This window comes from Esox lucius, chromosome 17 (genome assembly GCF_011004845.1).
Source record: "Esox lucius isolate fEsoLuc1 chromosome 17, fEsoLuc1.pri, whole genome shotgun sequence".
Classification (NCBI taxonomy): Eukaryota; Metazoa; Chordata; class Actinopteri; order Esociformes; family Esocidae; genus Esox; species Esox lucius.
The window spans coordinates 14245962-14273957 of record NC_047585.1 but is presented as its reverse complement, the minus strand read 5'-3'; the positions used below and the strand labels follow the sequence as shown (position 1 = coordinate 14273957).

Below are 27996 nucleotides of genomic sequence, written 5' to 3'. Positions count from 1 at the left end.
GGGGAGAGAGAGGGTACAGCTCACTCACTCACATTCGCTTAGAGCTAGAGAGAGAAATCGCCAGACTGCGCAGGCTAGTCATATTCGAGGACCACATCGTGCGAGCTACGCTGCAGTCCAGAATAGGAACATTGATTCATTTTGACGCTCTTTTTGTGAGTGATCCGGCGGGTTTCGCTTTCGTTGGCTATCTGTTGACTGGAATAAATAGTTTTATAGTATTCGAACTGAATAGTCTAATGCTCATTTTTAAATGGATAACGCCCCAGCGGTAACCTTCTCTAGTGACATGGAAATGCGCCGCAGTGGACTTACCAAGTCTTTGGGTGGCTTTGAAGACAACTGATTAAAATAGATCACCTAAGTTAAAACTCACTTATCTAGTCGCGCCAAACATGGAGACTCCATCAAGCTTTCAGCCTCATCCAGGACTTCAGCAAACTCTGAAGCAGTTTCATTTGAGTTCCATGAGCTCTCTTGGTGGACCGGCGGCGTTCTCCGCTCGGTGGCACCAGGAAATTCTGTTCAATAAAGATGGAAAAACAGCTGAACTGATGCTGTCAATGCCTGCACAGACACCCCCTGTTATGTCGGGTCCGTTGTTCATTCCATCCGACCGCACCACCGAAAGGTCCGAAACTGTCCTAGAGCGTGAGCCAATTTCATGTTTCGTTGTTGGCGGCGAGAAACGACTGTGTCTGCCGCAGATTCTCAACAGTGTCCTGCGGGATTTCTCGCTTCAGCAGATCAACTCTGTGTGCGACGACCTGCATATCTACTGCTCCCGGTGCACGGCGGACCAGCTGGAAATCCTCAAAGTAGTGGGTATCCTGCCCTTCTCTGCCCCATCTTGCGGACTGATCACTCAGACGGATGCTGAGCGCCTCTGCAATGCCCTTATTTACGGAGGTTCCTATCCTCCTCACGGCAACAAGGAGCTGTCTGGCTCCATAGAGTTGGAAAGAACGGAAAAAAGCTTTAAAGTATACCATGAATGTTTTGGTAGGTGCAAGGGGTTATTTGTCCCAGAACTATATTCCAATCCCAATGCAGCTTGTATCCAATGCATGGACTGTAGACTTATGTACCCTACTCACAAGTTTGTGGTCCATAGCCACAAAAGACTAGAGAACAGGACAGTGCATTGGGGATTCGACTCAGCTAATTGGCGGGCCTATGTTCTCCTGGACGCGGACTATACAGGGAAAGAAGAAAAGACTAGGCTGGAGCAGCACCTGAAAGAAATCAAAGGCAAATTTGACTTCGTGAGCAAGTTCTCAAACAAATCATGCAGAGTAAGTCTGTTCACGTTTGTATTGAAAGTTAACGTCTTTGATGGCGGAAATTTGAATGTTCAATCCAGTCATATATTGGTGTTTCCATAATGGCCCTTTTGCACAGTGACTATTCAGTCCTTCAATCAGTTACATTGACAGTAGTCATGATGACCAAACTTTAGGCCCCTTTATCTGTTCTATTTTATGCCCACACACACATATATATATATATTAATTCATTTATATGTATACAAACATACATACAATCTATATCTTTCCCACTGTCTCCTCATTGCCCTTTTTCACATGAAGATACAGTTAGTTGGTTAAAAATCAAATTTAAACGGTTGGTTTTAAGATGTAACTTTAAATAGAACATTCCTATAAGCGGCCCTTCAATCCTCTCACTCTGGGAGGGAGGGTGGGGGGGTCACTGGTCCAGTACACCCTAGGTTAGCTCAAGGGCATCTCCATATGACAAATGGACCCTCTGATATTTAGTGTCCGAGAAGGGGAGGGGGGCTGGGGGAATTCGTTACTGGACCACAAGGTGGGTTACAGGGATAAGGGTTTAATGAGGAATGGGTTATCACGATGTGACAAAGTGCAGGGTTGGGCAGGATAAGGCGTGTGCCTGGTGGTTTGGTGTTGTGTGTGCAAATGTACTGGGAGGTGGGTTATGGGGGAAGGTATTCAGGGTGACCACTTTCTCTGGGTGTGTGCTGTCTCCCAGTGAGGATCCCAGACGTTCTGAGCGGACAAAGGACCCGTAGACACGGTGGCGGTTTCCTCTCAGCAGTTGTTCACTGGGCCCCTGCTAATGTCGGGACACCACGGCTTCACCATGGTGAACCAACTAGACTCTAAAATGGAGATGTCTCTCCTATATTTTCCCCGTTACTTTAGATGCCACTGTCAGTGCAATTCAGGAAACGGCAGAATTTGAACTGCGCTGTTGGAAATAAATGGGGGGGGGGGGGGTCTTCCCCAACTGAATTTGACGGAATATGGAAGCATTTTGTAGCTAATCCATTGTGATGGTGGGTGATCAGACGAGCTCTCAAAGACAGTTTGCAATGATTAGTTACAAAGGGATTTTAAGGGCCTTTTGTCTCGTGGTAACTAAACTAATCCTTTCTATCACTGGGTTAGATCCTTATGAGTTTCTTTACATTGCAGATTCCACGGGTACATATTTTTTGTTTTATTTTAAATATATTCTTAATTGATGTAAAAGGGCCAGACCACCTGTGTCAATAGGCCACCTGGGTCGTGTATAGCTGGTCTCCTAAGTGTAGTCATCAGGATGTGATATATGGTCAGGGTGTTTCATATTTTCCTAAACTGAGGTCTCAGCCGCGCCGACAGCCTTTCAGAGTACACACAGACAGAGCTGCGGCAGGCAGGCCAATTGGTGGGGTGGGGGGGGTGGGTGAGTGTGGGTTTGTGTGTGTTCTCCCGCCGTGGTTCACTGTCAGTAGTGTCCCAGTTAGCAGACAGCCAGGCCTGGTCCTTAGGGAGCCAGCACACTGGCGCTCCCATACATCACTCTGACAGGGGAAGCTGCCGAGAGGCCGGACAGACAGAGCCGCTAGCAGCCAGCCTTGGCTCGCTTACCTAGGAAACAACAACAAGTCAACGTTTGTGCCCTGCTTAGGAGCCATGTTAAAATCAGGGGGTGTTTTAGCCATCAGACCACATCCAGCATCCTGTGCGCCTGCCTATCCGTCCCTGACACTCAGTCTACCTAAGTCAACGAGGCTTCGTTTTTCATTCTGGACTTTTTATTCTCAGACTGAAACTTGAGAGTTGAGTGAGATGTTGAGTAAGTAGCGTTATTTCGCCGACCAAAACATTGTGGAAACACGCGAACGGGGGTTCCTACGTAGCTAGAGAAAGCTGTACCCTTGCATATCATTGTTCCGGTACAAAGGCGTTGGGGGGGGCGGTACCAGAGGACCATTGTGTCTGCTTTGAATCGAATCCCGCGTTAGTGGTCATTTAGCCGTTACCTAATATACAGATGGGGGAAGAGGCTGTAGACTCATTGAAGAGATGCGGGCCCAGTGTGGCAGGGCCTTGACATCTGTTGTCAAAAGGCCGTGACACCTGACCTTTGTCCATGGAGGCAGACTCCACCCACCCCCACTCCATTTGAAGCGTCCAATCAGATTCTCCTGTGTCCATTCCACTGGCCAGATGGCTCCTTGATAAAGGCCAAAGACACTGCAAATAAACAAATACAAATAACAAACATTATTGTCAACCACACCGAGCAGATGTTTCATCTCGTATTACACCACATAAGTATTTGTAATTGATCGAAAAAGTTGTGCAAGTGAACACAAATAAATAAAGTATTTATGATACCCCAAAAGTATTCAAAATAGGGGTTTCAGCTTTGAAACGATGAATCCTGCCTGTTCTCCTATTAGTTGGAAAATTGCATGAAATAGTGTTTCCAGTGAAACGACAAAAATCCTGATTTCCTACTCCATCCTTGTCCAATAGCTGTCAGTTTCTTAAGAGGAAAGAGCAATTGCATTAATCTAGTGACTGAGTGGAAAGGGGAAACGGACTCTGGAGACTCATATAGTCCTGTCTTAATGGAATGGATATTAAACCTGTTCAAGTGAAACCAATTTATGTAATTTCTCATCCCTATGTTCTGCCCACTCAAATTAGCATCAAACCTGGGACCCAACCAATCAACGGAGTAGTCCATTCTGTGGCGAACCGGTGTGCTGAGAGGTTATATCCGCGTGGTCTGCTATAGCGTGTGTGACATACGGCTAGCAAGACGGTGTGTCTGCGTGGTGGCGTGTGTGAGCATATCCTTTTTAACACGTGTGTGTATGTTCATGCGTGCGGGTGTATGTGAGTGTGTGTGCGTGAGAATGGACCTGTATAATGCCCTGATCAGCTGGGTTGGGAGATTAAAATGAGCTCACTGCCGGCTCGTTTCTGTTCCCATCTGTCTGGTGACCTCTGGGCAGCCCTGACAGCCCATGTGGTGCAACCCTCCCAGGCCCCTGGTCAAACCAGTCTAACCACCACTGACATGACACTCCTCCTCGCTGACCAGGCACCACCCCGAAACGGGCTGGCTAAGGCCCAGACCCAATCCTGGCTAAATCCCGGCCTCAACCCGAAGTTCGTGAGAAGTTAATATACCCTTTTAACTGATGGCTGAAAGATACTTTACATTTTTCTTACAATCGTGCTCTCCCGCTTTTGACACGGCTACTAGGTATTGAACTACGGTTGTTATTGTGCGTTTACCTGTAGCAACATCGTTTTTACTTGCACACTCCATCTCAGCTATCAGAAACCAAGATCCTTTAAACAGTTTAAGAAGTTTGTTTGGCCTAAAAAGACAGTCCTTGCAGTGGGTTATGCATTCAGTCCAGTCCGTCCATAGAAGTCATTGTTTGGAGCATTCTGAGAACATGGCTGACTCTCCAGAAACCTCCCCATAGATGTGCATCTCTTTCTGTGATTGAGTGTGTCGGAAAGAAGGGTGTGAGCGGCGCGGGGGTCTCGCCCTCCATTCTCCATGGACTGACCCCGGGTTAAAAGGGCGTCAGCTGATGCTCCGTCACGGGCGACGCCGTGCCAAAAGACCTGCCGCCTCCTTTGTTTGGGAGCCTTGCCTTTCGGAGGCTGTGAAGTGCAGCCCTTCCTCTTTGTTAATGTCTTGTTTCGTTGGGTGGTGCGTGGGTGAAAGGTCTCTAAGCTCACAGCTTCTGCCGGGGTGGGAAACCTGCGACTGAACGCTTTGCCGTGTCTACCCGTGTCGATGGCATTCAGTTTTCATGTCGGGCGGCAAGTTGCCGTTGTCTGATCCCTGTCTTAGTGTCTGGTGCAAACGCCTGCATTCTGACCTGAAACCGTAGCCCCAAGCCAAGCTCATGGCATCATTATGCTCAGACAGGCCTGTCTGTTGCTGTTTCAGTTCTCCGAAAGCTGGTGTGCTTGTCATAGGAGATACAGATTAGTGAGGAGGAGGTGGAGGAGGAGTAGATTAGCTGTGAGTGTGACTGTAGTCATTCTGAGAACAGATGCCTCGATGAGGTTTGAGAGTTTGTTATGATCAATTCATGGCTGATGATAACCTTGTGATTCAGACGGCTCCATCTGTTGTGGACTCTGTGTGGTCTGGTTGGAGGACAGGCAGGAATTCAGTGCTACTGCCACACGATTAAGGTGGAGGTTTTATTCTGGTGATTCTGGTGGAGGTTTTATTCTGGTGATCCTGGCTGTGACAACCGTCCAATGCACTGCCACAGTTTAGTTGAAAATAAAGGTCTGGACATCCGAGGATAGCATCTCCGTTTTGGTTTGACCTCTTGCACTGTTCCACTTCCCCCCTCTGACCTGGCACTGATCCACACGTGTGTTCTTTAGAAATCACTGCTGACTGTCTGGAATTTTTATTATTTTCTTACTAAATAACAGAAATTTGAAATATGAGAATATTTCTTCATTGACTTGCTACAGTGACACATCCAGGTTTAATAATGGTAGGAGTGTGAATAATATGGATGGGTTTTTTAATCCATTTTCCACGTATCAGGCCCAACTTGGCCTGTCTTTGAACCGACCTGCAGTACTGGTCTGTGTTTTGGATCCGTCGGACCAAATTGCTGGTCAGCTGTACTATAGCTTCAGTCAGAACAGAGGAGGCAAATGCTGGGCCTGCCGTTGCTGTATGACAAATCGGCATGCTGCTCTCGCCTACATTCCGCCCACCAACCACCTCCGAAGCTATCTGGAGGATTAGCTCACGCAGAAACAGACTGCTCAAATGTTCAGACAAGCATTTGTTCCAAATCTTCTACATGCCTCTGGTTCGATGGATAATAACTCACAAATCGTGCTACCAGTTGTAGCCGATGCCAATCGTGGGCTGCGTTACAGTCAGTGAATTTGAAAAAGAAAAAGAGTGAATGTTTTAAGGATTTACCACTTCCTTGCTCTCCAGGATATACATAATTTATTCTAGGATTAATTGGCTCAGATTAACATTGGAACTCACTGCAGGATTCTGTCCTGAATTCCTACAGACTGAGGCGGAGAAGAAAGCGTCTCTTAGCAGCCGCCGTTAAAACAACATATAGGTTAAAAAACCCAGTTTGCATGATTCTTGAATTTTGTTAACCGCGTGTGTCCCAGGCAGCATTCGGCTCTCCCAGACTACACACACACACACACACAGTTAGCGAGGACACACCCGGGCTCCAGTAGGACTGTGATTGGAGGACCGGTGTGGTTGCTAAGCAGAGCTGCTCTTCCTGTGCTAAATAAGAACTTCATACTCTCTCTCTCTCTCTCTCTCTCTGGCTGGTGGGCTGAGAGGAGCGTGCCAGAGTTAAGCTGCACAGCACACACAGGCAGCCAGGCAGTCAGACAGACCTCCCCACACAGTCTTACTTACCACCAAGCGTAGGCTAGCCCTCCTCCACTGAGACCTCCTCCTCCTCCCTATAGAATACGCACCTCCTCCTACGCCGCGTTCAGTGGACCACCTTACATGGACCTACCCCCTCTTCCTTGCCCTCAGCAGTGTGGTCCTCCCCAATCATTTTCAGCCCACAATGCTTTTTACCTCAGGTCGGTGGACGTACAGGCCAGGTTCTGGCTAGTGAGTGTCTGCCTGAGATCAGAGCCCACCGCCGTCCATTTCCCATTGACCCTCTGCAGACAGGGCGACCCGGTACAAGGACCCTGTCCCACCTGCTAGCTAGATGGAGACCCTTGTACTATCCACTCTGGTGTGACGGCATCGCATTCGATGTCTCTTACCATTGCCTTCTTTCCTCAGCCCACCTTCGGCGAAACTGAGCCCTGTTAAGCACCTGACTTTTTGCGGGTGAAATGAGCCGCGCATGTGCCGTTAGTGCGAAGAGGCAGCGCAGTGTCGCCGGCGGTTAGATGGACGGACACCCATATCCAACAAATTTAGCGTAGCTGTCTGTATTCAAGTGGTTCAGGCAGGCCCTAGTGGGACTTGGTTGTTCAGTTCGGGTCGCTCGTTTTCACCCCCGTTACTTTCTCCTCTACCTGAAAACATCTTCCCAGTCGGATTTTCCACACTTTATTTTGTTTTTCCTGATTGTCACAGGAAGTGGCCTTATTGGAAATCCTTGCTGTGTCGTTGCAGACATGTCACTCCGGATTATTCACTGGAGCACAGTTCTGTCTCTCTCCTTTAATCCCTGCTCCATTCCTCTCCCTCGCTGACATGGCGACGCCGGCTTTCGAGAGGCAAGATGGGGGGATGTTACGGGCCCGGAGACATGCTCTGAGGGGGAGAGAGAGAGAGCTTCCTCCCTACGCCGGGGCCAGATTTAATGAGGTGGCCCCATTCTCTGGCGTTACAAGGGTGGGGCCCCTAGCGGGACAGCCTGTTGGGGCTCCGTGAACCGGCGGCATCGGCGGGCGTCCGGTTGGCTTTATTTCAGTCACCAGGCCGGGCCTGGCACGCCTTAGGCAGACTGGCTCAGCTTGAAATAGAGCCGGGACACAGGCTTGTCCTTCATCCTTCACGAACAGTTTATATAAGCTCAGTGTCGCAAGGAAGGGAACGGGCCAGCCTCAGGGGAGAGGTTAGCTTTCACATCGTCTTAAAAAAAAAGAACAAAATTCCAAGCTGCTTTTCAGATTATCATCATAAACTGTGTTATAATCACCTCCCCTTTTGGCACCAGCAGCTTAATCTGCCGTACAGACTGAAGACGGAGACAGACTATTGAAGGTGCGGTGACCCGACCGTTCCGAACGTAATGTGGCGTCAGGGAAGATGAAGGGAGGTCTCTTGAGAGGTGGGGGGAGGCGAACGAGGAGACGGAATATGGATTAAGATATAGGTTACCTTTACGTCGTGGAACGTTCCAGTTTCACTTCGCAAAGGCTGGGAACACTGTTAATACGTTACGATATTCGGTTACAGTATTGAAATTGCAGATGAATCCTTGACGGGGACAACAATAGCGTGGGCCCGTCCATCCTAGAATGCGCGCCTGATCCCAGGCCCGTGACGGGACGTTGTCGGGGCTCATCGCCGCATGTCCATATTTAATTCAGGCCTTTCAGCTGCTCCACTGTACAGCCGGTCTATAGAATGGGTCTCTCCGAAGGGATTAGCCGCCCTATCATCGTCCTGGCTCCCTAATTTCTCTTCCTTTGTTGCGGCGCAGGCGGCGCTAACTTGGATAAAAGGCACTGGCCGGACAGTGGGAGGAAGTGGCTTTTGTGTGGCTGGCAGGTGCACCGGAGCGAGGACTGAGTGACACTGGAGTTTTGGTGTGGGCGTCTGTCTTTCTGTCTGGCTGTCTGTATGCATGAGTAAGTGGGTATCTGTGAGTGGGTGTCTAAGTGTGTATCTGTGTGAATCAATGTGTGTGTGTGTGTGTGTGTGTGTGTTTGTGCGAGCCTTGTGAGGCTGTCTTGCCTGTGGCTTAGTGCTGCTGAGATAGACCAGGAACCTCTGGAACTTGACTTGAACCCTCAATCACAGAGCTCCTTGGGGGTTTGTGCAGTGAATTCTTCGGGCGAATGGTTTTCTCTCTCCTTCCACCTCCTTCTCCTCACATCTGGTGAGCAGTGCTAGCACCCCTGTCATCTTTTACTGCACTGAGGTCATTTCCACCCTATCGCTAAAGTGGAAACACATGATGCACAGGGCTGGGCCTTAACGGGGCGGGGCTAGCGCTGACTAACATGGACCCAGGCACAGAGTCAGGCTGCCCGAAACAGCCATTCTAACCAAGGCAAGTCTCAAACAGCCCAATTAGAGACCGTCAAAGTTTGCGAAACGATTCCAAAAAAGAGACTTCTAGGTTTAATGGAGGGACTGCTTTCTTTGGCTTCAGCAGTAGATAATTATGTTCAAGGTCATTTGCAGTATCAATACATTTGTACGGTGTAAATTCCAGGCGTGCTGCGGTTTCCTTTAGAGCTGTTTGAAAGAGAAAAGAGCTGCACAGCAAAAAAAGATCAAGTAAGCAGCCGGCTCCAGCACATACTGTGGGCAACAGAAAGTCTTACTAGAAAACGGCTGCACGGGTATTTATTTTCCCTTGTCCGATAACTAGGAGGACTCTGTTATAGGCTGAATGTACCAGCACTCATTATTGAGGTCACCCTGTCTGTCCGTCCGTCTCTCTGTCTGCGTCCGTCTGTCTCTCCCCATCTGTCCGTCCTCATTCTCCCCGCATCAGCGTAGCTCGCTGCCTCAGTGCCTTTGTTCTCTCACTTGGCTTGAAACGGGAGAATATGAGAGAAGTGCTGAGCCTGCAGTTCTATAGCTTGGCTGCCCACAGCTCAGACGGTCCAGGAGAAACAGAGCACCACAGCACAGAGGCCCCCCACCCCACCCAACCCCCTTTATACACATACAGCTAAGCCCAGAGACATTCTGATCACGCCACACTAGAACCTCAGCCGTCTGTGTCCTGTTGATGTTGTGTGTTTGTTTGTTTTTTACCACTTTTCAGAAGGTTACTGAACGTTTGTGACCCCAATGCAGTAGAAATCTCAAAAGTGCGTTTTCAGCATAATTCTTTGTTTCGAAATCAGCACAGTTGTACACCAACTGTCACCCTCCCACCCCCCTGAAAAAAGAAACTAGCTATCTGGATGTTTGGGGGCTGTGTGGAAGAGGTCCCAGTTGAGAACCCTGCAGGCGTTTTGACAGAAGCCCTGCAGAGCGACGGGACAGACAGTAAACTTTTATCACACTGATCGCCTGAAGTCACAGCTAGCACTAATGGTTCAGGCAGCTATGGCAGAGCTAGAGACTGGGGTTGCCTGGAGGTCAGGTTGAATTGCAGGACATAAATGTTAGTTTCCAACCGGTAGAACAAATAAAGGAGAAGGGAGGACCATCTGAGGCAAAGAGGCGGCAAGGAAGCAGTTGTTATTGAAAGAGAAGATAATCACTTCAATTGATTAGCAGTAAAAAGAAGCCGTTGATTGGACCTGCCCTTTTATATGGAGGCATCCGTGCCCTTTAAACCCATTCAGACTACACTGACCTCAAGACAGCCACTAAACTCGACAGTCAGCTGTAGTTTTTCCAGTTTACTTGGGAAGTTGTGTCATGGCTAATGCATGATGTTTGTCGTTTTAGATTCAATTCATTAAAACGTTCAACCAAAACGCCCAAGAGCTGAATGCAGGTTATAGTGTATCCGGATTGCTCATTCAAATTCCTCTAGCATAGGTTATATTAGAGGTGATCTCAGCACTGGAACAAAATGTAGTGAACCGTAAGCCAGCCCAGGGTTGGGTTACGATCAGCTATATTCACCACAGCCATTGTTTTGTTTCCCTGTTTCTCAGGGAGAACGTTACTGGCTGCCATGGTCTTGTATTCACACCCAAGGCACGTGAATAAAACCCCTCGCATATTAAACTCTACCTGGGTGTAGGCTCCACATCTGTCGGAAAAAAGCAGTGTATGTGCTCAGATTTTTTTCTTGGTAAACGCGACTAAAGGGCGTCGATTGTTTCGGTGGCAGGATGTTTGTGTGTTTTGTTCTTGATCCCTTTTCATAAATGCCAGTTTTTATGTTGCAGAGGTCGACTGGTTTTACTAGACTGGAGAGGCAAGTCCCGAGGCAGGAAGGCCTACCTACCATCTGGTAGCCATAAAAAGGGGAGCAGGAAGGTTTTAGTGGGCTTTTATAGGACGGCTGGGTTACACACTGAGGGAAAGGGAGACAGAGGATGGTGGACTCCAGTTGCCCCCGAGCTTCAGAGCTTCCTTCGTAGTTTGTACGACAGGTCAGAAGTTCATTGCCTATTTTTCTCCCCTCTTAGTTCCTAAATTCCTTGTCCAAAGGTGAAGGGAGGAGGCAGCTGGTTCCGCAGTCCGTTGGAGGAGTTTGAATGTTAATGACGGAAGCGTCTTGTGGTCACAGCAGGGCTGGACCTTTTACATTTACTGTATCGAATCGAACTCAGGTCTTTTAACCATTTTGAAACTAATTGATATACTATTTCCTCTTCATAATCAGGGAGAGAATTTTGTGATTTTAGGGACTTTTAAGGCCACTTGACTTAAAGGGTTGCTTAATTTGCGTAGGCACCAAGGCCATCGTCTTTGTATGTGTATGTATGTAATATAAATAAAAGCACCTTGGTTCCTCAAACTAACATTTTTGTCGATCAGCCATTGGGGCAGTTAGCTTAGACAAAAAAGCCCATACAGTTTTTTACCAGCCAAAATATGTTTATAACACATGAATATGCATTGTAATATTTCTCGAATAATAAATGTATTCCTAGTTAGTAACGTTGTATATTGCTAAATGCCCTTCAGCCTTATTACAACTTTAACCGTGAATTGCGGCTCTTAACTGAAATATCAGATGTGACAAAACATTTGCTTGTCTATGATCAGTGACATCGGGCCGAAGGGAAAAAGGGTAATAAGTATATAGACATGGTCAAGCTGCATTTAGCAGTTATGCTTTACACAACTGGAATAAACTACCAGAAGATCTTAGATGTGCCCCAAACTTATCTTTAAACTTTAAATCCAGGTTAAAAACACTTCTCTTTGCACACGCCTGTGACTGAGCACTTAAACTTAACCGCACTGTTTAGCTTTTATAGCTTCTTATGTTTCTATCCCTTTTTTATTCTATTTCTATTTTCTTATTCTATATTTTATTATTATGATGTTGTTTTGATGTTTTCATTTGAGTATTTGTTTTTATGCTATTGTATTTTTATATTTTTTATTTTCCTTTGTAAAGCACATTGAATGGCTTCTATGATTGAATTGTGCTTTATAAACTTGCTTGCTTGCTAGGGCCCTAACGTGTGGAGGGGCCCTTGAATATGTTTGAAGAGGGTAGGGTCCCTCCGTGACCCCTATGTACAGGGCCCAGAATTTAGTGCTACACCCTTGGTTATGATAAAGAATGTATCTGTCACTTGCAAGCTTGTATCCGGCTAGTCTGCTAACTTTTAAACTCTAAAATTGAGATACTACAAAACTTGCAAATGAAACAATGACAGAAGCATGGGATTATGTCAAATTTAAGCAAATATTGTCCTGCGCAGGGCTTCTAAAAATCTATATTCTACCTCTCCTCTTTCCTGTAGCCTTCGGCAAACTTGCTGCCACTGCGTGTTGTTAAATAAAATAAAACCCAGCTATTAAACAAACGACAGAAATACTTTGAGAACAGCTATGTCAGATCGTGTGTGTGTGCTATATTTTGCAACCTGCATACAAGTTTCAGACACGTTTTTGATGAAGGAATAACGTTAGCCATCCTGAGCTCCCGAAATACTCTGAGAATGCAAATCGGTAAAAACGAGGTGGTGTTAAATAAGAATTTATTTCACTTGTCCTTTTGGTCTACATTCTCCTCGTCCTACTAATTCTCTTATTGTTCCCGGACAAGCGTTAATGTCAAGTCCTGAACAGTGATTGTTTTTAGCCAAACATCGTCAGACACGATATACTGTTTTCCGAGTGCTCTAGTGCCTTGTTGTTGTTCCTTAGCATGCTGTTGATCATTGTGTCGTTGCTATTCGCTTATTGGATCAGGTAGGGCCCTCAGTGTAAAGGCTGGTGCAGCTTTATGTGGACGTGTAAACACCGGCCATGACTTGGTGTTGTTTGGGTATGTGTCACCTTCGAGCTCTCTGTACTTCAACTGAGTAATGAGCAGACAGACGCGTCTGTTTAAACAGGCTGTGACCTCCCAGTCTGTCGCCTTTATAATAAATACGAGGTAATAGAAGCTGAGCTGTTTTCTTTATACACCAAGCTGAGAATAGAGAGGTGGCTGTTTGTCTGAGCTAAGGACACTCCTTTTCAGTGTGCTTATGAATGTGTCTTTTTCGTGCTTTAAGAGCATTGCAGTGGAACTTGTTGGCCAGTTCGTACCTGGATGCTTTTGCTTATTGGTTTTCCAGATTGGGTTTTCATTCCAGAGGGCGGCTTGGGTTCTGTGCTGACTCTGTCACCGATACCTCCCATAGAGACTTCATCTTTTGTAAAACTGTAGTCAGATATGTTAGGCTGACCCTTTAGTCCCATCAATACATAGTGACATAGCAGCCCATTCACTTCACATTTCTTAAGGCCAATTCAGGGATGTTTTCAATTAAATCCTCCAAAGATTACCCCCCCCCCCCCCCCCCACTGTAAATAATAATAATAATAATGGATGTTATTTGAATTATTTTCGAGGCAAGGTTGACCTCTTTCCCTGTGTCTTGGTCTGCATTTCTAGAACCTTGATTTCCCACAGAAGTTGGCCCAGTGTAGTGTAGAAAAATGCTGACAGCAGACTAACGAAAGCTTGTTTGGCAGACACGCCCTTGTAGGTTCCCTGTGTCGGTCAAAACCGTATGACCCCATTGGATCTTCGGCCTGTGGTATACAGCTTAGCATACAACACCACACGGAGGCACATTGTTTAGACAACACCTGTAGTGTCGTGGTTTCAACGGTTTGCTTTGAAATCCGACTTGGTTCCCTTTTATGTCATCCAAACGTGACGTTGGACCATATTTGAGGCAGGCTGGGGATGCAGGCGTATCTCCTCTCAGTACTGCAGTGAGGCATTTCCTGGCAGATCTGTGGTGGCCAGACTTCACCACATCACTTTGAATGCATAATGCTTATTCATTCGGTGGAGAGATGTAACTGCGCTTGCCATCACACATGTTCATCTCGCTCTGCGTAGCCGGGCAGCAGCAATCTAATCTGCGTCGATTGACGAGGGGGCAAGGCCGCATCTTATGGCTGACCCGCGGGGCTGGGGGTATTGTGGGGGGGGGGGGGGGGGGGGGGGGGGGCTGGGTTGGGGGGACGACGACTGGGCCTGGTGGCGGTTGGTTTTTGAAGTCTGTCTGATGAAGTTTATTGGATTGTCCCTACTGATTATCATAATAATGCCATCAAATACACTTTCATGGCCAAGGCTGCTGATTGCACTTGACAAGCCCTTCTCCGGCTTTTTAAAGGAAAGCATCAAAGAGTCTTCTTCCAAGCTGCTGCAGGGAAGGAATTCTGCCTGAGATCCACTGAGAGCCTCTTTGCATATTTCAGCGTGTTTTCCCCTCCACTTTTCGCGTCTTGTCGAGATCTTGAGTTCAGAGGAAAAGACGGAGATAAAGAGTAGAGCCGATCCTTGAGTGAGGGCCTGAGAATAATGCCCTCTGCTCTGAGTTAGTGGTCGCGTCCTCTGCAGTGATTCAGGGGAGAAAAATGTGGCCTGTGTCTCTTTAAGAGTGCTGGCCTGTCTGTAAAATGCATCAGTCCTGTGGAGCAAACACAGGCCAGGATGGGGGGGGGGGGGGGGGTTGGGAGGGAGGAGCGTGGGGCCCAGCGGAGGGAGGGAGCGGAGCGGGAGGGAACAGCCACAGTCTGGGCTTCCAGCCTCCTGGCTAGACTGCTGAAAGTTATTATTGAGTTCCTGTGCTAGGCCACCCCTCCCTGCGGCATAGCTCTCTCGGCTCGCTACGACAGACCAAACAGACAGGCAGGGCACACAGACAGACAGAGAGACAAGTTAGACTGACTAGACAGAGACGTTAAGTGAAACCTGGCAGCTCACCATGCCCTGTCGCAATAACCACACACACGCCACACACACACACACACACACACACACACAACGTGGTACTTTGTTCCAGTCTGTGTTTTGTAATGTCTGAAAGAGTGAGTGACCCACACTACTCACAGTAAGTGAAGTGCATCACAGCTGCTCCCATAGCCCAGGGAGCAGCTGAACGGCCGGAGTTCTAGTGTTCTGTTACAGTGTCGTAGAGCCGTGCTGTTTTTATAAGGAACCGCCTTAACTAGTCAAGACAAGAAGGGCACGGACGCTGACTGTTCTCTAATTCCTCTGCTGGCTGGCGTGCTGAACGATGAGTGATTCATTTCTGGATGGGAGGAGGATCGTTGGGTTGACAGCATGGGATCACTGATTTTCTAGAGCTCTTGAAAAAAAAAAAAGTGGTGAAACATAGTCCTAAAAAAGTCTGATTAAAATTTTGAGTAAAAATGTATTTATTCGAACCAGTAAATTGTCTGGACTAAATAGTAGGTGTGTTGAGGAATCCCCAACAGAATAAAAGTAGCAATATCTGTCCCCCTGCCTACTACGGAGCGCAGGACCAGGCATTGGCCCAGTAGGCGCGTGGTGTTCGGATCAGTCTGCAGGCGCTAAGCAGCTGTTTACGGTCAGATCTCAGCCGACGGGTCTGACTGGATTTGCTGGAAGAGTTAAGGGTGGTGGGGGGTGGGTTGCAGGACCCGCTGGTCCGCGCTGACCCCAGGGTGGCCGTTTGGAGAACGGGCCATCTCACCCGGGCCAGTTCTGGCCTGCCTGTAATCCCCCGGCTGGGTCACAGGCAACGCATCAGGGACCACGAACCGCCTGCGTCCTCACGGCAGAGAGAGACACACATCACGCGCTGGCTGTCTGAATGTCGTCTGGTGGACCAGGCCCAGGCAGCTCTAATCTATAGTCGGTCCGTAAAAAGGGGCCATGTTCCCCCCTGGGCGTCAGCCGTAGTGACCAGCTGCCTCCCTTCCCCAGTCCGACACTGTTCCTCCATTGACCTCAATGGAGAGGGGACCGTAGACCGCCTCGTGTCACACCGAGCACCTGGGACCAGGAGGACGTAGCAACATGTAGCTTCCGCCCGTGCTCCACGCGGCGCCGGCCAGTGCTCGCTAACGCACATTCATTTCGACACGTCTCCGTGCATGGTTCCTGCGATCCCGCTTTTTTCAGAAAGCGGTCTGCAGTCACGGTCTGGGAGTATCTGCTGCTCTGTTCTGCTCGGGGGGGGGAAAACCCTGGCAATCGAAATGTGTATTTTGTCAAGTTCTGTTTGTTGAGTCAGAGCTTAGCCTTGCTCCACTGTTTGGTGGTTGCCATGGAGAAAAACAATGGACCCGGATTCAGAAGAGTGCAATGAAACCGTCCAGGAAAAATACATCTCCAAGTATTTTCAGGGTCACGAAGGAGACAGAGAGTTTGCTGTGAATTGAGCGCTGCTGTGGTCCGTCCAGACCTCCTCCCAGCCTTCCATTTTAGAACACTTTATTTATTTTATGGAGGCTCAGAGACCGGGCCCTCTCATTCAAATTTCTTGTAAGCAGATCTTGCTTTCCTGTTTGGGTGGGGGCTGGGTGGGGGCTGGGTGGGGGCTGGGGTGGTAAGACAAGCCAAATGTTAAAGCATGGAATGTGCGATCTGAGGAACGGATGTTGTGGGTGTTTTTATCCCCCTGTTTCCCTCAAAGACAATTCCTTGAGCAAGTGGAAACAAGTGAAATGCTATTTGATCTCTGTCGAATGTGGCTCCCCACACAAAGCAGCGCTGTGTTCACCTAGTCTACACTGAAGTCACCCTACCGGTTCACCGTAAATCCTAATGTATTTCTGGAAAATTGGTCGGCATTTACACGGCGGCACACGCACATTATCCCAGTGATTTGGTGCTGTTTTTTCCCCTGGCACTCTAATTTCCCCTCAGCCACACGGCGGTTCTCCTTAGTGCTCTCTGAGTGGAGAGCTTCGCATCTAGAAAGTCTCCCGTCATCCTCCATAGAGCCATCAGCCCTCTTTCCATGCGTGTTTTAAAAAAATGTGTCGGTAAAAAACACTGTGTTCGAGAGGTTGTACTTAAATCTCAAAATAGCTGTGACCAATTCCGGTTTTAAAACCTCCTCGGTGTACGGTGTCACATCACTGACGGGGAATTACGAACGTTACAGAGTTGCTGCTTCGTAACGGTGTTACATTTGTACCCGTCGGCGAGCACGCGCCATAACGGAAGAAGCCTGGATGGCGTCAACACATTTCACCAGTATCTGTCAGCCCAGTTCAGCCCATTACCTCAATCCCAGTTCCCGCGGCAGACGCCGTGACATCATGCGGGACCCTGGGCAGTGACCCTATCTTCACCCCACCCTCTAACACCATTTTTATGACCTCCTCTCCCTCCTCACAGCCCCCCTCTCACGTCCCGTCCCCTCACACCTCCTACCTCTCTCTGACATTTATCTCCCCTCCTCCACCCTCCAAATAAATCTGCCACCTGCCCTGCTCCACATTAGACTGCTGGAGACCATGTGGTCATAAGACTCAACTTACCAGCTCAGGCCAGACCGCAGGTCAACCACCCCGGCAGTTCTCTGTACCTCATCTAACTCCTGTTTCAGTCCTGTTTACTCCTTGTAATATTGTCAGCTTGTTTTTGCCGATTCTAATGCAGGCTGTTGCTAGATGACAGTAACAGTGTTGACTTGCTATGAAAAGACGGAGCATATTCAGGCCATGTGGAAAAACGAGTGTGTTTTTGCGAAAGAGAACTCCTTTGGCAGTACCGAGCCGTGCCAGGCGGAAGTCTGCTGTAGACTGATGGGTCGACGTCTTGGTGGGAGATAAATTATGTCAAGATATAACGATACTGAGGGAAAGGGCAAAAGCACTCCCCCAGTCTTTTAAACACAATGGTTTGTAGGAACCAAGTCTCATGTTGACGCTTTGACCTCGCAATGACATTCACGCAGCAGGAACTCGACAAAATAGTGATGAAAGATGATGAGCGATTCACAAGATGTTTCCCTCCCCATTCTCTGTCATCAGAGTGAGTGCGAGTTCATTTTGAACAGGAATGTTTAACCCAGGAACCCCCAGTCCAGCCGCCAGCTGGTGCCGCTGCCACACTGTGCTCTGTGTGTCCGCCAGAGGGACAAGACCACTTCAGCAAACTGCTGTCCCTGAACTGGAGCACTGTTCTGTTTAGGGTTGTTCTCACTGTGTAATGGAATCTATATCCTATGGTGGTTTGTGGACTCGGAGCTAGAACTGTTTGGGCTGCCGTGGGGTTATCTGTCGACATTTTAATCGTCTATCTACCTCCTTTGCCTCGGCTTTAGCACTAATCTGTGGGATTACAACTCAGGCAGTCCGACACTGGATTTACAGTGTCACGACGGTGTGTGTGTGTGTGTTTGCTGTAGTGCTGCCACAGCAGAGCAGACAGTCTGTCGGGTTGAAGGGCTAGATTGACTAATGTGTGGAAACTCGGGTTCCCAGACGGGACGGGATAGAGGATAGGATGGATGATGGTCTCTTAACGTGCACAACACAACCTAGTCTCACACTGGAACTGGGTGGGATTATTCTCATGAATGGAAAACATGCATATTCACTGAACAGACCGAATGTGCTTTGTTGTCATAGATACAGTGGAAGGAAAACTTCACTAATATGGAATAGTCATCCTGTTTGTTGCATTTAATTTAATCTATTCAACTGAGTATGATGACCTGTTAGTGCTGTTATTGCAAAGTTAAGAAATTGGCGTTTTGTGGATAGTATGAGTTTAATCCTAACTTGAGGCTAGTAACTCAGTTTTCCGCCCAAATCTCACTCAATGCCAGTGCATCGTTTTTTCAGCGGTTTTCAGCGACTGTGCCTATTTTGCCCTCTCCGAGCCTTAGTGGTGTATTATAAAGGAATGCTATATAGGGTCGGTCATTTTTCACCCTGTCCTTAACCAACCAGCATGCCCTCTGGCTTCCTGGTTAGCGCTGCAGCTGGTCCTGCCTTGGAAGTGTGCTAAATGGGAATACAAGCATGAAGGCATTGTGTGTGTGTGTGTGTGTGTGTGTGTGTGTGTGTGTGTGTGCGTGCGTGCGTGCATGTGTGCGTGTGTGTGCATGCGTGTGTGTGTGTGTGTGTGCGTGCGTGCATGTGTGTGCGTGTGTGTGTGCGTGCATGCGTGTGTGCGTGCATGCATGTGTGTGTGCGTGTGTGTGTGTATGCATGCTCACAGTGAGGTATTTCCTAGCGCATAGAACCGATGAAGCACTGTTTAATTTTCCAAAGCTACAGACACAGTCTATGCAGTCTGCTCCGACAAGCATTCTGTGAATTCGAAGCCACGTCTGCCTAAATATACACACCGCTCTCATCCAAAGATATCCGGGATAGCTATAATATCTTTGTCACGTCTTTTTTAGCCGTGTTTGAATAAAGCCTCGTAATCAGCCCTCTTCCTGTAGTGACCCCCTGCCAGTTGTTTTGGCCAGAATTAGATGGGAGTATAGGCGAGTGACGTTGTTTGGGTCGCTATATTTGACCTGAATGGGATTCGCTTCCTCCTAGTTACAGGGACAGTTGCCTGTCTGGAACACTGTTGTCCTGGTAACTCCTGCTCCAGGAGGGTTATTCAATTGTGACTGGTTCCCCTGTTTCCATGTCTAGTTCTCCTACCGTGTGGATGGGTCAGTTACAGCTCACTTAGGTAGCGAGGACAGCCTGGAGTGATGTATTGATAGAACAGTTCCTCCTCCACTGGGCTATATGTGTCACACGCTGCAGTCAGTTGTGCTCGGGCAGATATTTTCAGGTCCTCCGTAACAAGCTCCTCACTCTGTCCTGTCTTCATCTCAGACCTCTGTGAAACTCAATCCCAAAGACTCTTAGTACAATCCAATAAAGGTCTTCTCACGGCGCGAAGACGCGGCCCCGTTTCAGCATTAGGGTCGAAGGCGCTGCCCCGTCTCAGCGTTAGGGGCGAAGGCGCTGCCCCGTCTCAGCGTTAGGGGCGAAGGCGCTGCCCCGTTTCAGCGTTAGGGGCGAAGGCGCGGCCCCGTCTCAGCGTTAGGGGCGAAAGCTCGGCCCCGTTTCAGCGTTAGGGGTAAGAGCATGGCCCCGTCTCAGCATAAGAGGCGAAGGCGCGACCCCGTCTCAGCGTTAGGGGCGAAGGCGCTACCCCGTCTCAGCGTTAGGGGTAAGAGCGTGGCCCCGTCTCAGCGTTAGGGGTAAGAGCGTGGCCCCGTCTCAGCGTTAGGGGCGAAGGCGCTGCCCCGTCTCAGCGTTAGGGGTAAGAGCGTGGCCCCGTCTCAGCGTTAGGGGCGAAGGCGCTGCCCCGTCTCAGCGTTAGGGGCGAAGGCGCTGCCCCGTCTCAGCGTTAGGGGTAAGAGCGTGGCCCCGTCTCAGCGTTAGGGGCGAAGGTGCTGCCCCGTCTCAGTGTTAGAGGCGAAAGCGTGGCCCCGTCTCAGTGTTAGGGGTAAGAGCGTGGCCATGTCACAACGTTTCCAGGCTGCTCGACTCACCTTTTCGTCCAGGATATATTGTCATGCCGGTCGGGCCGAGTCATCCTTGACGCCCTTCAGCTCAGACTATAGGAGTTAGAAACGCATTCGAATGACCAGGGCAGGATATGGCCATCTAGACTAGCTCAGACGTTTGCTAGCATTGTATCAGGGTGTGTGTGCCCACGTTTGTCTGACACCAATCAGGCTAGCCCAGCTGTCAGTAGAAAGGTGACCGTCAGCTTAATATAAATCAGGAGATGTTTCTTCCTACACACGAGCGACATGTAGATATCTATAGGCTTCCTCAGGACCACCAAGTCCTCTTGGCCAGCCTCTGCCCCGTGCCAATTTCATACTTCCCACTAAGGCTGTTTACTGGCTGAGCTGTACCAGTTGGTGTGCCCTTGAACGAGACGGAGTCCCACTAAGCACACTCCAATCTAGGGATTACCGCGAGGCGTTGAGTAGGGAAAGGAGTCTGAAATATGAAACTGTTGTGTCTTGTTGCTTTGCACTTTGCTTAATACCATGCTATCCCGCTGTATGCTGTGGCTGTAGTAAGATGGACCCGGGGAAACTCAGTCGGGGGAAAGTATTTTTGGTCTGGCGGCCTGGCTGGGCGCGCACACTCATGTTTTGTTTTTAGATAATGCCATTTGAGATTCTGGTTTATGAGCTGGAGAAAATGCTGAAGGATTAACCGTGTTATCACTTCTTTTTCCAAGCTAATAACGTGACAGGGATGAAACATTCAAACTGTGAGCAGCTGGCCCTGACCAAATTCAATGAGTCATGCTCACACAGCTTTTTAACATAGATTTTTGAGTCAGAGAAGCATTTAGCTTTTTACAAACACTTTAAGGAAAAGTAATTTGTTGGTTGGTCCTGTGTCAAATGAACTAAAACCTCAGTTCAATATTATTTGGGATGCACCAATCAGAGAACTCTTGGCTGATACTGATACACATTCTCAGTCTGTGATTGTATATTCTACAATATCTGGATATAATAGAAAATAAGGTATAAGGCTATATCAACAAAACTGTAACATATACTAAATAATAACAATAAAACACCAATACATACACATACATATTAAATTCAACTGACAACACCAATTCTTTTTTTGTTGCCTGTAATCGGCCAATACCATTTACTGGCTGACAAATATTAGTGCATGTCAGCTTCTTATACTCCAATTGACATTTTGTGGCAATATACCATTCTAATTGTCAGATAGTCTTCTTGGAATACATTACATGCATGTGTATGTTGACAGCTGTAGTGCTTGTAGAGGTTATTTACCATGTGAACATGTTATCACACCATTATGTGAGTCATTTCCAGATAAAGCATGTCAGCCTTGCCCTGGGCGCTGTTAACCCCTGTTTAGCCTACAGGTTTACTTAATGGTCCCTCATTACGGCTCCTCAAAGAGGTATCCTACAATGGCCAGTTGAAAAGGGCAACGCTTGAATGGACTCTTTAAGAGGAGGCTGTACTTGGCCTTCAAGCATGCATTCCTCCAGCTCAGTGCTTCCTCTGTGGTCCCGCTCCCCTCCCCTAGTCCGCCCCCTCCCTAGCGCTCCGCACTTCGTTCCCACAGGGGCCATGGCCAAAGCAAACTCCTGAGAGGAAGTCTCCCCCCTCTCTCTTTCCCTCTTTTCCTTCTTCTCTCTCTCTCTCTCTCTCTCTCTCTCTCTCACTCCGTTTTCCCCCTCCTGAGAGGGGGGCATATTGGGGAGTTTAAGCTGGGTGCCCACTGGAGCCGAGCGCGGACCGATACCGTCACGCCGCGCGGTGTGTGCAGCCGCTCCGGGGGGGGGGTGTGAGGGGCGTGTTGTTTTGTTTCTGATGCTAGGTCTGCGTGGCCTTGTTATGGCTGCGGTGTGGTTCTGACTAAAGCCAGTGTGGCTCCTCTCCGATGAGATCAGTGTCAGATTTAGCCAGCAGGTCCCTTGTGGTGTCTGGGAGGGCCTGCGTTCTGACTGTTATGTCTGGGGCTTCTGTGTCTTCCTCAAGCTGCTCTAACCTTAGAGTGGGGTTAGAGGCTTTGTTGGGAAAACAACAGCGACGGCGGTAATTACACGCTCCGGTTTCGCCACTCCTTGTTCTTCCGAAAACACCAGCCTTCTGGTGAGGCAGGTGAGGGGTCGAGTCATTGTGGAGTCAGCTCAAGGTCCGGTGTTAAATGTCCCAGAGCGTTACCTCAGAGTCTCTGTGTGACACTTGTTGAGGAGACAGACGGTAGGTGTGTGCGCGTGTGACTCAGAGAGGGAGACGTGAGAGGAGAGTCCAGACAGCCACAGTCATGTTGTTCACGCTTGGACCCTGTGATAACGCAACTGCTGCATGATTACAGCTTTGCGGACCAGAAGCGGAAACGCCAAGGTTGTGTAGCATATTCCAGTCTGAGCGCCATTGGAAGTGTAGGCTGAGACAGGCAGCGTGAGATCTGACTGACTGGCTGACACCTCCCCCTTGTGTTGCATTCCCAGAGCCACACACTGGAAGAGCCACACACTGGACCTCAGCTAATCGGACCTGCCAGACAGGATTCTACGGCGCCAAAGCCGTCAGTCGGTATTCAGACGTTTTCCGCTGTTGCGACGTTAAACTCCTTCACGAGTACATTTCCCATTCATGTAAATCTGCTGTAAGTTCAGGAAGGATTTTCATTGAATCCTGCAGTGGGGAGAGGATTCACTGTGGAGTGTGTGTGGAGGTGGAATGGGAGAGGATTCACTGTGGAGTGTGTGTGGAGGTGGAATGGGAGAGGATTCACTGTGGAGTGTGTGTGGAGGTGGAATGGGAGAGGATTCACTGTGGAGTGTGTGTGGAGGTGGAATGGGAGAGGATTCACTGTGGAGTGTGTGTGGAGACTGTCACAGTAGTGAGTAGTAGAAGTTGCGGGTCTGGGCAGGCCTCTTCCTCAGCCTACGTAAACATGTCCTCCTCATCCCAACAAGTGTAGACCTGATGGCCTGAATAGATTAGTCTGTCTCAGCACCGAACGCACACGCGGACGCACACAAGCACCGCCTTTTTAAACATGGCCACTTCCTGAATCCCTGTACTAACCTGCCACTGTGTGAGGTCCCTTCGCTTAGAGAGAGATCCAGTGAGCTACTCTCTCCTGACCCATGCGTCGCCTAGTTCCGTGCTCAGAGCAAATCGTACGACATTGCGCGACTCCACGGTCCGTGCCGAGGTGTTCAGCACTGGCGGAAGGTTTTACCCGAGTTGTCCATCGCGTTCCTTGGCTCTGGGCTCTCTCTCTGCTGTCTCTTCCACTCAGGGGAGGGTAACTCAGCTGCCCCCGCCTCACCCTCACCCTCACAGGCGGGGGTACTGTCCACCACGCAACAACGTCCCAACTGGACTAGCTCACGTCCATTAGCTGAGTACATGGAGACGTAGATGTTCATCCCCAGTTTTTTTTTGTTGCATGAAGTACCTCTGAAGGGGCTATTGTGTTAAGACAAGGCAGAGGGCTTGTAACGTATAAAGAAGTGTGCTGCAGACCATTCCAGTATGTTCCCATGGACATTGATAATGAATGGTTTCTTTCTCCTCTCTCTAGTCTCATAGCCCAGTCCCAGCCAAGAAGTCCAAACTGGAGAAAATACACTCTCCATCAGCTGACAAAGAGAAGCAATGTGACTGGCTACAGCCTCTTTCACAGTCAGGGAACAAGGTTTGTGGCTCGTGTTCTTCATTGATTATGTGAAAGGGGATTTGTTGTAAGGTCACCTTGGCCTAGCGTGACACGTCCAAACATGTCAGACGGCAACTTCATTCTTTTGTCAATGGTCTCTTTAAAATCCTGTCGACCACATTCATTATGATTTCACAGTGTGTTTCGAATTCCCCCCTTCAAATTCCCCAGTTTCGTAACACTCGATTTTTTCCAGGATTTGAAAGCGGTCCAGATGAAACCAAGGCCGTCTGCCTTCCGCCCCTGGTCGCCCAGAAGTCCGTCCGCTGAGAAGGAGAAGTCTACAAGTCATAATGAGAGGTGAGTCACTCACAGCCTGGTTTCATCTATTTCACCACGCCAAAGGAGTGGCAGTCCAAAACGCATTGAGCTAAAACCCCTCAGGCTTCATAGTATAACCATGACCAATAACCACATTCTCATCCCTCGCTGTGATCTCACACTATGTATCGTTCAACGAAATGAGATAACCCAGGTTTTCTCATAGTTACAGATCAAACCGCAAAAGTGCAGACACGTCTGCGGTTTCCGACGGAGCCCCGACTCCGTTGGCCTATCAGAGGGATGCCTCTGGGGACCGCCGGCCGGTTCCAGGAAGTGGAGACCGGGACTTCAGCGCCAAGCCAGACAACAGGGTGGAGGACGTGGAGACCGACGGGGAGATCCAGGTGGATGACTGCGATGACCGTGAGTCCTGCGCCTTGCTGTTTGGACGTTCTGTAGGATAAATCGGACATTGTGACATAGTTCGCTGCTGTACTGGATGTTGAGTTTAGTTAGTTGGCTGGGTCCCTGTGGAGAGGGAGCCATCTAGTGGTTGGTCTGTGCAGCACAAGGCACGCAACATTTTCAACTTGAGAGGATTTTTTGGTTCAGCCGCAGAATCTCCTGGTTCCTCAGGTGCTGTTTCAGACTTTTCTGGGTTAACGAATTGTTTGATTTGTCTGTTTTTCAGACCCACCGGCCGTGCCCTCCTTGGGACCCCCTCCTGCTGGCGCCGTGAGGCCCCTGGAGGGTCCAGTCCGGCTGGGATTGCCAGGCACCCTGTCATGCCCCGAGCTGGACTCACTGAAGCAGACCCTGTACGGAGGCTTGGACTCTAAGGAGGCCAGGGAGAAGTTCCTCCAGGAGATTGTCAAGATGAGAGTGAAGCAGGAGGAGAAGCTGGAGGCAGCACTGCAGGCCAAACACAGTCTTCAGCAGGTAACACCGCTGGCTCAAGATCCTTAATCTGTACCTTCCGGCACCGAAGAAGAAATGTTTCATGCGTTTTGAGACACAATTGGACATCAATAATCGTTTTTTTTTTTTTATCATCACAGGAGCTGGAATTTGTGAGGGTGTCCAAAAAAGGGCGTCTCCGAGAGGCCATCGAGGCCAAGCGCAACCTGAGGAAAGAAATCGAGCGCCTGCGCGTGGAGTGGGACCGGAAGATGAGGGAGGCTGACGAGACCCGTGGCCATCTAAAGAGAGAGCTAGAGAGGGAGAAAAATATCCGGGTGTGCGACAAAGGCTGTGAAGCAGATTGCCTCAGAGCAAAGTACTCCACACAGGTAATTAATGGCTGAGTCCCTAACAGTCTGAATACAAGAACGTAGGACATCCCAAAGAAGGAATTGCACACACACGTCTAACTTTAGTCCAGTCCCCGCGCCGGTTCCCTGACTGACGAAACACGCTCCATTTGCAGATCGAGGAGCTGCAGGTTCAGTTGCAGCAGGCGGACGCAGACAGGGAACAGCTCCGAGAGCAGCTGCAACAGGAGAGGGAGGCGCGGCAGAGCTTGGAGAGGGTGGTCAGGAACCTTCAGGCTCAACTGGGTGGACCCCAGGAACAATGACCACCCCACACGTGGCGACACTTCTCGACGAATCGTACAGGCGCGTGCAGTGAAGTGCGCGGTGGAACTAGAGACACAGAGCAAGACTGCACTGCACCCTTTTGTCAAGGAAAACAGAATTTCAGCAAATGAATGGTGTTTGTGGGAGCAAAGTCAAGATACGGTTACTGACATGATAGAAATTGACTCTATAATAATATTTTAACCTAATTAAATGAACTGAATAGAAGCACCAGTACGCATGTTGTACAGCATACAGAAGAAACTCTGTAGAAATCACAAGTGATTTTAGAGCCCCCAGTCAGATTCCTGAAGTTTATGAATCTTTTGTTTTGGTATAAGCTATTTAAAAAATGTACAAACATAGCTACATAAAGTTACTTGAATATATAGGGGAAAAAGAGAAGTGATTGTTTTCATGGAAAGACAGTAGCGGATGTAAATCTCGCTAGTGCCACAAAATCTTGGTACACTTTAAGGTATTACAAACCACTGGAAACAATGGATACCAGTTTACCACTATTTTCTTTTTTTCAAATCGATTGGTTTTCTTAATTCAGACATTAGTTTTTCCTTTTTGAGGATGTACAGAAAGTGTTCAGCACCACTGCTACCCTACAGACAATGCTCACGGGCATAGCTACGTATTTACACGTTCACATACGAACATACTGTGTACATGTATACCAGCTTCTCTTCCGTATGTATTGGTGTCGTGTTTAAAGGCTCTAAAGTATTGGGTATTGTGTGGACTGGATTCTCTTTGGCCCACCTTTTGTTCTTAAACATTTTATGAAAGTGTACATTTTTACAATCATTACAAAAAAATTTTTTTGGGGGGGGGGTTGTCTTACGATACAGTATATTGTGTATGAAACCAGTATGTGACAAATGTTTCAATGTGCTTGCCCATGCTAGAATGGAGTTCTGCTCGGTCAGTCTAATGTTGCCCACATAAAACACCTTTGGTGAATTGAGGTATTTTCCGATTTTGTATTGAGTACTGTAAAATAATTTATATTCCGAAATAATTTGCTGCTTGTCAACTATAGGCATTCATTTTTAGTCACTGGTTTTAGGGCTCTTTAATAAAGCAACATGTGCTGTTTATATGAACAACATTTCTACATATATACAAAATATGGATAAATATATTTTTTTACTTTACGAAAAGGAATTGCACTTTTTGAAAAGATAATTGCATTGCGCATTTAACTCCCTGTTATGTTTTTCAACTCAAGAATGAACCTGAACATAGAATTGAACAACACTTTAATTCACTGACCTCTTATGTAAATATGTTTATGGATGATATTGTAAATAAGATATGTGTCAATAACTCTGCTTGCTTCACACTTAGATTGCATATGAATATTATTTTGGCTCTTACTTGAAACTAATAGAAACTCTATATTTGAAATGTTGATATTATAGTTTCATTATTGTTCCCTTTCGATATCGTCAGAAATCAATGGGCATTATTCAAATGGATTATGGATAGAGAAAATAAAGTGAAACATTGGTCGATGACCAATGAGTGGGCTTTGTGAGATGAAAACAAAACATTTCATATCTCCTCTGTATTTTCTTTCTTTTTTAAGAATTTTCAGAAAATATATCTTATATGATGTAAAGTGTCTACCAAAACCCAGACCAAAAATGTTACCTGAAGACAATATCTCACCATCCACATGGTTCTCTAACTTCCCTGTGCTAAAGCTCCTATCAGGATACGTAATGCAGTACACCTTCTATGGGTTTCATTCCTAGGTGCCCTTGTGTATTTTAGAAGAACATACTTTAATGTCTTATATATTAGTTACTTTTATTATCTCCCCACTGAATACCTGTTGGGTGCAATGATTGTGTTTATGCTCTTGTTGTAGTTTTGGTTTGGAAGTGGGGTTTGTTTTTGCCGCTTGTTTCAATGTTTCTTTTTTTCTTTGGAAAACCTGTATACTACCCATTAAAAAATCAAATCAAGCATATTTAGGGGGGGTTCTTTTTTGTTATCCTAATAATCAACTCGTCACAGTCTATCACATACACAGAGTGTAGCACTG

At 48.0% G+C, this 27996-nt stretch overlaps 1 protein-coding gene across 2 annotated transcripts; it reads left to right on the top strand.

Annotated features, from left to right (window-relative positions):
• The first annotated feature begins 12 nt into the window (after positions 1–12).
• skib (v-ski avian sarcoma viral oncogene homolog b) lies at positions 13–27921 on the top strand. 2 transcript variants are annotated; one of them, XM_010901842.3, is made up of 7 exons: positions 13–1295; positions 23959–24072; positions 24290–24393; positions 24587–24780; positions 25049–25296; positions 25416–25646; positions 25784–27921. In XM_010901842.3, exons 1-7 carry the CDS (start codon positions 396–398, stop codon positions 25931–25933), a joined length of 1941 nt encoding a protein of 646 aa, XP_010900144.1. In that variant the 5' UTR covers positions 13–395; the 3' UTR covers positions 25934–27921. The 2 variants fall into 2 exon arrangements, with proteins under 2 accessions (XP_010900144.1, XP_010900143.1); XM_010901841.3 differs by having other exon boundaries at positions 24581–24780.
• The last annotated feature ends 75 nt before the right edge of the window (positions 27922–27996 follow it).